This window comes from Netta rufina (assembly GCF_964035555.1).
Source record: "Netta rufina genome assembly, chromosome: 2".
In the NCBI taxonomy this organism is placed as follows: Eukaryota; Metazoa; Chordata; class Aves; order Anseriformes; family Anatidae; genus Netta; species Netta rufina.
Genome location: NC_140124.1, coordinates 109,719,855 through 109,731,160, shown reverse-complemented (window position 1 = coordinate 109,731,160; position 11,306 = coordinate 109,719,855). Strand labels below are relative to the sequence as shown.

The following is an 11,306-nucleotide window of genomic DNA, read 5'->3' as shown; positions in this document are numbered from 1 at the left end:
CCAAAAGTAGAAGGCTTGCTCTTCCTCCTCCCCTACCTTTTGGTATCCCCGATTCAGGTCGTATGGCTCTCGGCCTTTAACTTTTTGGTTTTACCAGCCCAGCAAGTTAAATTTCCATGGCTAGCAGGGCAAGGTGCTAGAGAAAGGGTGGCATGAGGTAAGGAGCTGGAGCCCACCGCTGAGAGTGGCATAACTTAGAAGCAAGTAATTTTTCACTTAGCTGCAGTCAACAGGCGCCCCATCAGTTTTACAGTTAAACTTGGTAAATCGGGCTTAAATTAACATCAAATCTTTTTAGGATCACACCTGTTCTATCCAGATACTCCCTCTGTGTGACTGCAGTTCCTCCTTCCTCCCTCAAGCCCCCGAGCCCTACAGTAAATCCGTGCCCGAGCACTCCTGTTCACAGTCACCACAATGTCTGAAGAGAGCACATTTCTGAAAAGCTTGTGGAGATTTTGCTCTTTCAGTTAAGAAAGTGACATTTGCTAGCACGTTCACGCTGAAATCAGCGCTTCAAAATGCTGCCACCTCGTGTGGAAAGCTGGAAGTTTACTCATATCCTATCCCATGAGCCGAGCTTTTCCAAGTTTTCGGAGTTTAATGCTTTACGAGAACGCTTGCTTCTTTACAACAACATCCCCGCTGCTCAGCAAATTACTCTTCCATGGAAGGATGTGAGAAAATCTACCTTGACCTGCTTCGTGTTCCTAAGAAAGAGGGATGTGAAAACATGGTGTTAAATTTACAAAGCTAGCAGTAACATTTAGAAAAAAAAGCTTTTATCATCCTCCAGGAGGTTTACAGGCTGCTCAGTGATTAACGTATCTTTCATCTGGAAAGTATCCTGTAGGTTACCCTAGGAAAGCAGGAGGCCACATGTTGCTGCATTCGTTGTAAAGTCACAGCAGATTATCAAGCATTAAAGAGGAGCTGATACAGGGGGTTATAAATAATACAATCAGCTTTTTCAAAAACTGCAGCTGCTGAAAATTGCCATTAGTCTAGGACAAACTGTGCTTCAATGAAGTGTGTTGAGAAAGAATCACAGAATCACAGAATCGTCTAGGTTGGAAGAGACCTCAAGATCATCGAGTCCAACCTCTGACCTAACGCTAGCAGTCCCCACTAAACCATATCCCTAAGCTCTACATCTAAACGTCTTTTAAAGACCTCCAGGGGTGGTGACTCCACCACTTCCCTGGGCAGCCTGTTCCAATGCCTCACAACCCTTTTGGTAAAGAAGTTCTTCCTAACATCCAACCTAACTAATCAGAAGACTTACCAAGGTAGGCAGTTTCCTGTTTCAGTTAATAAAGAGAGAAATTTACAGACAGAACAAAGTGTCTCAGGGAATATGATCTATACACAAGAAATCCTTTTTTGTTCAGCAACATCGCTACACCTTCTAACAATTGATCCAACGTATGTAATACCTGTAGAAAACAATAAAATATGTGGAAAATCAATTTTAAAAGGCCTCAAAGCTATTAAAAAAATCAAAAATACCACTTCATAAGTATTTCAAATATTAACAAAAGAATATTTGTGGAAGGTTTACACTATATAGCTTGCCAGTACTGAGTTACTTGTGTGGACTGTCTGTTAGACCAGGAATCTGTTACCAGAAATCTGTATAGGAAAACAAATCTCTGGGATTTATGGGTTGGCTAATGCCGAGGTTCATGACACTGTTCTCCAGTCGTTGTGATGGAGGGAGGTGTACACATCACGATGTAAATTTGTAGGCAAATAAACCTGGGCAGTGTCCACATTAGCAAGCAAGGCGTACAAATAGGGGTGGACCCTCTGGAGAGACAAGCGGCCACCACACTGGGCCAGTGCTGTCTGGAAGAGCAGATCCTGCACCCAGCGTGCAGTAAGCCACTTCTCACACATTTGGGGGAAATACTGCTTTTATTCAGGCCTGGGTATTGGTGGATCTTCCACAAATCGAGCACACCCAATGCTGGCTTCTTCGTTACATTTCATATTCCGTCTAATAAATTTTCGCTGTATATGAATTGTGCAGTAATGTGGTGTCATCCTTCATGTCGCCTTTTCAGGCCCTCTGGGCCACGCTCCTCCTTTCCATGGGGGTCTTCTCCGACAAAGTACCCTCACTTTTTTTTTCTTCATATATGGCCACACACCACCCAAAGGCAACTCAAGGCAACTTTCTCTTGCCAACTTTCCATTGTTTCTCCCACGAGGAGCACCTGTCCTTGATCAAAGGCAGCCTGGGTCAAACATTAAATGTAATCCCTGTCATGTACTACATCGATGACAGTTGATTAAAAGGGATGCTTAATTAAACACGGACAATACCCCTCCTTTTTTTTTTTTTTGAAGGGAAACTTTATTCGACAGAGTTTATTGTAAATATATTCGTCTATTTATGCACAGTGCTGCACTTAAGACTTCTCTGGGAGACCTGGGAAGACACCAAAACGCGTTGTTAGGGACACTTCTGAGGCACATCGCTCACCCTGAGGGGCGCCCACCTCAGGGCAGCCGTTACCCCCCCCCAACGGCCGCCCGCTGCGCACGCGCGCGCTCCCGCCCCACCCCTCCCACCCCGCGCGTGCGCGCGCACACCCCCTCCCCCTCCCTCCCTCCCTCCTCCCTCTCTCCTCCTCCTCCTCCTCCTCCTCCCCGCCCCTCTCCCCCTCCCTCCCCTCCCTCCCTCCTCTCCTCCCCTCCCTCCTCTCTCCTCCCCCCCCGCCCCGCGCCCGCAGCTGGGAGCCGGGCGAGGAGGGCGGCTCGCGCCGCCGGCACGGCCCCGACGCCCCGCGCGAGGTAAGCGGCGGTTGGCAGCCCAACGGCCGCCGTGCGCGCCCCCTCCCTCCCTCCCTCAACGGCCGCCTTCCCTCCTTCCTCCCTCCATTCCCTCCCTCCCTCCTCTTCTTCTTCCTCACGGGCAGCCCCGCAGCGCCCAGCCCCTGCCCGCTCCCTTCCCTCCCCGCCTCGGGCCTGCCTCGCCGCCCGCTGGGGCCTGGCTGCGGCCGCCTCCGCGATCGTGAGGTGTGTGTGTGGTGGTGGGGGGGGGGGGGGCGTCCCTCTGTCTGTCCGTCTGTCTGTCTCTCTCTCTGTTTGTCCCCGCGTCCCTCTGTCCCCCTTTCACCTCCACCCCCCCCGGCTCCTGAGGTGCGCGGCCGGCCTCGCTGCAGCCCCCTTCTTTCCCCCCTTTTCCTCCCTCCCTGCTCGGCCGCGCTGGGACCCGCCTCATCCGAAGCGCTGTCAGGGCGGCGGGTGGCACTGGGCCGCGCTTGGAGGCCTCGCCTCTTCTGCCTGCCGCCCCGGGGGGGGCCCTGCCGCGGGGGTGCTGTGCTGTGCTGTGCTGTGGCACCCCCTGTACGAGCCCCCCCCCCCCCCCAAACCTGCCGTGCACCCCCTCCTGCCGGGCTCGCCCCTGCTCCGAGGACTCCGCGGTGTGGGAGTTGCGCGTCGCTGCTTCGACTTGATGCGCCGCAAGCTCGGGCTGCTGTTGCGTAGTTTGGTGTCGCCTTTCTTTCTCTGCCTTCTTCTTCTTCTTGCCGCGATCTGGCTTTTACCGGAGGGGACTTCTTCAGGGCAGAAGCTGCCGGGTGTTGGGCGTCCGGTGAAGTCCTTGCTCGGCTGCAAAAAAAAAAAAAAAAAGTGTTGGTAGGAAAGGAATGACTGCTGAGGAGCCAGCTCGCTTTGTGGGAGGAGAGCGCGTTTGTCAGTGCCCCGAGAAGTAATCGTTTCCTCGGTAGATTGCGTTTTCTGTTGTGGTCTTGAAAGTCTTTCTTGAGTGTGCCTGGTCATGTGGCGGAGGGTGACAGTGATGTCTGTACAGGGTTGGAAAAAAAAAAAAACAAACAAGAAGGTCTAGTTTAATACAGGGTGTGCGTCACGGTGTTTTCAAATTGTGAGAGTCAGTGGTGTGCTCTAAACTGCGAGAATCTAAGAGCACAGACTCGTCCAGCAGCTATGCCTGTTATTCTCATCGTGAGTGCAATTTACAGTGGCCGTACCACGTCCCTGACAGGCTGTGGCCAGTGGAAAGCTGTCGGTTCGCCGAGTGTCATGTAAGAGCTCTTTCTCTATTGGTAAGGCATGCAAATTCTCTGACCTGCTTCTTAGGGAGAGACGGGGAAATGGCACCGTGAGAGGTGCTATTAGAGACTTTTTTTCCCTGTGTGTGTTCTTTAATGCCATCTCAAATACGACTCTCTAGTCGTGCAGCTTCTTTAAAGGAGAAAGATAGAAAGCAGCATTGGTGTCGATTTGAATGCGAGCATTACTTATCTTGTGTGTTTAGAAGTGTCTTCAGAAGAGAGAGAATAAATGAAAATGGAGTGAAGGACAATTGTAAGTCTGAAAGAATAGAAAAAGTTTACAGCTCTTTACTTTTTCTGTTTGGATAATTAATAATTATTAAAAGGAGCTTAATGTAAGTGTCTTTCAGTTGTTAGAGAAAGGCCTGTGGCTGTCCATGCTGGAAAGCTGACTGTAGTTGAAGTGAAGTGAAAATATCTGCTCAGTGTTACACAACTGGTAATTATGAAGTTTGACCTTAAAATCTATCAGATTTAATACCAGCTGAGTTAAAGTTTGAAAACTAACACAATTTTGTTTTAGATTTTTTTTCTAGTCAGGCTGCCCTTGGCAAAAAAAAAAAAAGGGGTAATTCTTGACCTAAAAAGGTAATATGGAAGCTCCCAGCACTTAGTATTCCAGCAAACTTATTTTTTAATAGACATGATTGCATCTTTATGGAACAATTATTACTAATGCTGCAATACAACAATGGTTTCTTTGAATAAGAGATCTTAAAAGTTCCATAAGCCACAGATAGGTGTGAAAGATACAATTGACAGAATCTGTGGAGACTTGACTGAGAATCTCTGCTAGATTTTAGTCTCTTGTTCATGTTAACTGCTGCATCATTAACAGCATTTCAGAAGACATCATTTTCTCTAACGCCCAAGGCAAATATCTCAAAAACATCATTTTCTAGGCTTTCTGTCTCTGAATTGTAGCCTAAGTGGAATTAGAAGGCATGGTTATTGACACTTGCTGGTGCCTGTAAAGTTCTGTAGTAGGAGCCACAAAATGTAGAATCTAGTGAATTTATCTGCTGTTGCTGTGGGGCATGGGGTTGACAGGAATCCCACTTTTTGGTGGGCTGTGAGAAAGAGCACCAAACTATTTTCTGGAAAAAGGCAAAATGCCAAGAAACTTCTCTTCAGATGGTACTAAATCTGCCACCTTTCAAAGAGTAAAAAGGTGAGGCTTAAGACAGCAAAATGCCAAAAATTGCTGGGTGTGAAAGGCTTTTGGCTTCATTTTAAAATTGGATGTCAATTTTTAAATGGCTCAGCAATTCATACTGATCATCTATAAACTTTAAGCATTGTTTGAGGAGATGGAAGAGGGTGGGAACACTGAATTCAGAGCCTGAGAAGGAAGTTAATAAAGTGCTTACTGCATCTAAATACTATGTGAACATTTTATGTTCTTCATAGGTGTCATGAAACGCCTTGTTCATAAACATATACATAAGGAATGCTCTTGGCACACCTTGATAAGTCACTTTGGCCTGAACATCGATTGCCTCTTGTAAAAACCTGTAAGTAAAATAAACGTATTTTGATTTGATAGTGCTTTGATGATTTGTTCTCTGATCGTAGTTAGCATGCTCTGCCTCAGAAGGGAAAAGAGAGTATCAGTTACCTTGTTTTGTAAAATGGGTGAATCTTGGGTTATATTAACTGACGCTGCAACAGCAGCTGATAAGGACTCTAAAAGCTGAATCAATTATTGTGTTTTACAGAAATGGCAGCTCAGAAAAGGAAGTCTGCGTTAGTAGAGCCTTCTGCTAAACGTCCAAAACTGGACAAGAACAGCAGACCATCATCAGCAAAGAAGGAAAAAGAGGTGTCAGATACAAAACATGTCTCAAGTAAATCCAAGTCTAATCAGTGTGCAGCGCAGGAGAAAACTGTACTTAAAACCTCTGTCAAATCAAACAGGTCAGTGACAAAGCAATAAGTAATTATTCTATATTATCTTGCTAATCTGCATTAGTGCAGAAACAATCTAAAGAGAGTGAATTTGAATTAAAGATACAGTTAAAATAGTTAAATAGTACTAGTGGGAAGATCAGCCCTAAATCATTGTGTGATATCTGCTACATGATCTTTCTCTGGAACCATGGTAGTGTCTTCAAATCCAGAAGGACTTCATCCAAAAAGGCTTCTGAAGGGGAAAAAAAAGTCTAAGCTAATACTTAATTTAAAAGCTACAAGCCACAGGTGACAACAATTCAAAAACTGCTAGAAATGTTAGAAAGCATTCATGTGGGGTTCATAGTTCAGTCTTGCAATGCATAAAAAACGTTAAGCACTACTTGTAAGAATAACCAGGTGGAAGTGGTGTCTTTTTAGAAAGATTCCAGGGAAAATGATTCTTACAAAAACACTGAAGATGTAGAATGTGTTATTTAAACAAACAAACAAAAATATTAGAGGGCAGAGGCTTTTAGGAATGAGAAAATTTTATTACGAGTTCTACTTTCTGGATGCTGAAAAATAATTATTTGAATCTTTCAGTAATACTACCAACGAACCTGAAGTGGGAATGCGCATGACTACAAGATCTTCGGGATTCAACTCAAACAATAAAACAATACCTGACAAAAAAGTCCAACAGCAGCCGAAATCTACAAAAAGCAAGGAGGTATGCCAGAAAAAATCCGTGCAAGAAATTCCTAAGTCAAAATGTGCAACTGCTCCAGACGAGCCTGTTACGAGGAGATCCCAGAGACTGCAGCAGTTAACACATGTAGAAGTACCAGCAAGATCCCTTCGTAATAGAGAAGTTAAAGAAGAAAAACCTTTGGAAATCAAACAAAGTAGCCAGGCAAAAAAAAATGCTCACAGTGTTCCAGCAAAAGCAGTGAAACCTGCTGGAGCAAAAACAGAGCAGAAAAAGACAAAAGCAAAGCCAAACAATGCAAATGAAGATAAAGAAATACACGTAGAAGTGACCAGCTCTCTGAAAGAGAAAAAGGGTAAGGCAGACAGCAAAAACGGTAATTCCAACAGCCTTCAACCCAGTGCTCAGGAGTCGTCATTGTGTCACGATGACAGTCTCAAGGAAGTTAAGAAAGACCAAATGGGCCCTGTATCTCCGAATCCTAGCAACACAAAGAAAGTGGAAGCAGATTCTCCTAAGCCAAATTCTAAGACAGTCACTAAGGAAAAGCAACAAATGCATCAGAACGTAAAAACCAGTGCAAAGCCAAACAAGGTTTCACAGCCATCTGTAAGTGAAGCAAATGCAGCTGATCAAACAGAGAATGATGTAAAATCCAAAAGAGTAAGCATTCTGGAACTTTGTGAAGAAATTGCAGGTGAGATTGAATCAGATACAGTAGAGGTGAAGAAAGATTCCCCTAATGCCGAGTGCGGAAAACCAGAAGAAAAGCCTGCTGAAGTACAGCTGCAACAGAGTGAAACGCTTCCTCAGAAAGAACCTGGTCAAAGTACTCAATGCAAACGTTTTTTCCCTAGCAAAAAAGGAATGCCTGTCAAGTGTACGCTGAACGGTAGAAATAACTCCTCAAACAAAAACTCTAAATGGACCAAAATTAAATTACTGAAAGCAAATAACATGAAGCAAAGTAACTTGCATTCTGCAAATGCCCCCAAGCTTGCTTTGTTAAAAAATTACCCTGAAGTTTCGGAGGCAAGTCAAACAGCCCCAGAAGCACAGCTTTCCAAGGCACAAGGCAAGCTGTCCCTAACAAGACTCTCAGAGAATGAGAGTGCAGCTTGTGTGCAGGATAAATCAGACCCTTCATCTGAAAGAGCTGGAAGTAAAGAAGTGGCATTAGAAATAAAACAGCCTGCAAAAAGAGGTGCGGAGAACGGTTTATTGCGAAACTTGACAAAACATTTCTCTGAGCCACGACCAGATGAGGTAAGTCATTTTAATTATGGTGGGTGGTGGGAGGGTGTTGTAAATCTGTTCTGTTTTCTGAGAATGCCATGCTCAGGAGGTTTGTCTCAGCAGTCACTATATTACAGTAACTTAAGAGTTTCAGATTGTATTAAAGGTCCTGTTACTGGAGTGTTATCGTAGATGGCGTGACAGTAAACTGGAAAATGAATCCTAAATTCTGTAGTTAATTAAATGTTGATGGTTAAAGTTTCCTGCTGGAGGCAGAGGCCGTACAGATTTCATACGGACACTTCTTGATGACTTAGGTTTGCATGGTTATTCTGTTCTGAAAAGTCGTGTTAAAGAAGGGAAAATTTTTTTCTCTACCTGAATCAGCTTCCATTACGAGTTAAGGTTCTAAAGGTAAAGGGGTACTATGGAAAGTATTTTGCAACCTTATACATAAAACGAAGAATATTTTAAGCTAAATTAATATCACAAACTTGAGTTTGTGATAATTAATTATCACACTAATAAATTAATATCACAAACTAGCTAATTAATTGCATTTTGTCTGCTTGAAATAATGTAATAGAAAAATTGGTGCTGTATTCAAGACGTTAATACTGAGTTAACGGAGTGGTTCCAGTAATAAGTTAAAGGCATTAAGTATCTCTGTTTTTTATTGAAATCGGATGTTTTCTGTTTTGTTTAGAGCTTTCAGTTACGTTTGGAATCAAGTCCAGAAAGCTCTCCTGTAAAGTATCTTACAGCTCCTAAACCACCAAAACAAATAAAAAAAGAACCTGGAGAAAGTGAGCCACAAGGTAAACACTTAATAATAATTTCTCCTCTTTTTCTGACCAGTTACACTGGAAGTATAATAAGTCTTCCTTTCAGAGGAATGATTCACAGAGTAAGGTACAGTTGGTGCAGAACTAAACTTTCAGGATTGGAATTTACAAACAAAAAAATCCCCTTTCTTTTTCCATGTAATAAATAAACAAGCCTTCAATTTTTCAATCGGATTCTTCTCTTGCATCTGTTTCTGTTAAGGATCCTCTGTTGGTTACCGCTTCTTTTGAATAGGTATCTGCATTTTCTCCTCTACTTTATTCTACTTAATCTTGACCAAATTATTAATAGAGTAATTGCTCTCTTGTTTTTATTAAGTAGTTTTCATTTTTCAGCCTGTGAATGCTGTTAGTCAGACCTTGTGATGCATGTGATGTGAATTTTTGACTCAAGTACATTAGACTAAGAATTACTATCAGTGGATCACTAGCATATCTTCTCATTAACTTTCTCCTTGACATTTCATCCTTTCACTTTGTGTTCTTGGTTTGTTGGGTTTTGTTTTGTTTTGAAAACTGAACCTGATTTTGAGTGTACTGTTTAACTATTTAGTTCTACTAAATAGTTACAACTTTACTGCCATTTTAAAGTATTTTTGCAGGATGTAAAAATGCGTTTTTTCTTTTGTCTGTTCTGGATTCCTTCTTTTTCTTCTGTTACAGAATACACTCTGGGTGGTTGCATTTATGATTCTAATACTATGGAGAGAACTATTTCTATAGATGTGTAACCGTTATAAACAGATTTAAACTCTGGTGTAGTTTCACTACTGCACTTCCTTAGCTGCTGGCACACTGCTCTGCACAACTGACATGAAAATATTAAAGAAAAATGAATGCTTTTTAAAGTATATGTGGCAAAACACGAATACCGTCTCAAAGTTGCATCTCTTTATTGTTTATGAGCAAACTGCAGAATTGTCTTGAATGCGTTTTCAAAAAAACACAGTTTGTGTTATTTCCTTCGTAACTATAAACTATAATGAGACTACATTCTTTGATTAATTGTAGGTTTGGCTCCCAAGCAGGTGACGCAAACTTCCTCTACAAATCAAACTTCTGAAACTGAGAACAGGTATAGTATTTCATACATTATGAAATGACAGTCACCTTCCATAAAGTTAGGTCAATTTTTATTTTAAGACTGTTCTTCTTTCTCTAGCCTCAACTTCCAGTTTCAAATAAGTGACTTGTTTATAAAAAGGATTGCATTTTACCTAAATTATTGGGTGTTTTTACTTTGTTAAGAAAATTACTAAGTGAGATATGTAACTGTGCATTAATTTTAAAAAGTAGAATTTTGCAAAGTTGGGAAAACATTTGTAATAGTCTATTCTTCAAATCAGGTGAAAACCAGAAAGTATGGGAGGGATTGCTACATGATTTTCACTTACTGAATTATTTCACGTGCTTCTGGAAGGGTTTTCCCTTCCGGAATAAATTCTCCCTAATTTGTTAGAATTAGGATAGTATTTTATTTATTTATTTATTTATTTATTTATTTGGTAGGGAAGAAGAGACTTAACTTGGGATTATTTTGTGATTGCTGTTAAACTCAGGTTCCATGCTCTTAAATGGTCACTTAGAGAGGCTTAATATTATTACTACTAACAGTTCAAACTGACATTTTATACTTGATCATGTCATCTTCAGTTTTTGACTGTAGTTCTGTGACATAGTAAGGAGAATAATTTTTTCATACCTGAAGTCTTGAACAGCAATATTTTTGGCACAGTGGTTAGTAAATTGCTACTGTTTTCTATATTCAAAATGGAAGTAAGGAAAAGATTCGGTTAATTTTCAGTACTCCATTTGAGGCCAGATTAACAATTCTGACTAACCAGCCCTTTTGTATGTGTTTAAAAAAAACCTCTACAACTGTAGAATTTTACAGAAAATGAGTGTGAAGGCACAAGTTGAAGGAATCTTCCTAGTTAAAGGAAGATTTTAAGATTTTTCCGTAACTACTACAATAACTATTTTCATATTTTTATTCTTAACTTTAAAAGTTTTATGGCATCCACTCAAATTTATTAACTTTATTAGCTGAACAAACCTGTATCATTTTACTAGTTTGTGTATGTATATAAAGTATATACATGATATATATATAATTACATAATAATAAATATGTGTATTAGTCTTCTGAGAGCTCTTTTGCCCTGATTTCCATACGGTACTTGATTTATCCAAGGCTTAAACTATCATTCTATTTTGTGGTACTCCTCTTGTAACATGAAGAGTAATGTATATTATCTACAGCATGGCTCTTTTTTTGGGGGTCCTTAAAATAGCTACTTAATGCAAATTTTGGGGCACATGGCTGGAGAAAAAAAGATCTTGGATTTTGCAAGAAAAATGCTCTTGCACAGGAAATGTTCCTTTAAAATATCTGGGAAAAGGTGTTTTTGGTTTGTTCTGTTTTTCAAAAGCTCACTTAGTTAACTTGCTGCATGTGCTACAGCAGCAACTGCCGTTACGTATTTGCTCTATATCTTTAGTTTGCTTAGAAATAGAATATGTAAATGTGTGCTTTCAGTA

The 11,306-nt window shown here is 41.6% G+C and overlaps 1 protein-coding gene across 4 annotated transcripts in view; it reads left to right on the top strand.

Annotated features, from left to right (window-relative positions):
• The first annotated feature begins 2,709 nt into the window (after window positions 1–2,709).
• The window catches only part of ESCO1 (establishment of sister chromatid cohesion N-acetyltransferase 1), a 33,081-nt gene continuing 24,484 nt past the window's right edge, over window positions 2,710–11,306 (top strand). For 2 of the 4 annotated variants that reach the window (XR_014618191.1, XM_084281275.1), the window contains exons 1-6: window positions 2,710–2,799; window positions 5,493–5,596; window positions 5,801–5,999; window positions 6,579–7,950; window positions 8,627–8,738; window positions 9,777–9,840. Coding sequence is in view for 3 of the 4 variants with exons in the window: in XM_084281275.1 (XP_084137401.1) it covers window positions 5,803–5,999; window positions 6,579–7,950; window positions 8,627–8,738; window positions 9,777–9,840 (1,745 nt within the window). In the remaining variant the exon portion in view is untranslated. Of the gene's footprint in view, window positions 2,800–3,460; window positions 4,053–4,223; window positions 4,336–4,432; window positions 4,522–5,492; window positions 5,597–5,800; window positions 6,000–6,578; window positions 7,951–8,626; window positions 8,739–9,776; window positions 9,841–11,306 lie in introns of those variants that run through there. The other 2 variants (XM_084281276.1, XM_084281277.1) reach the window with 2 other exon arrangements.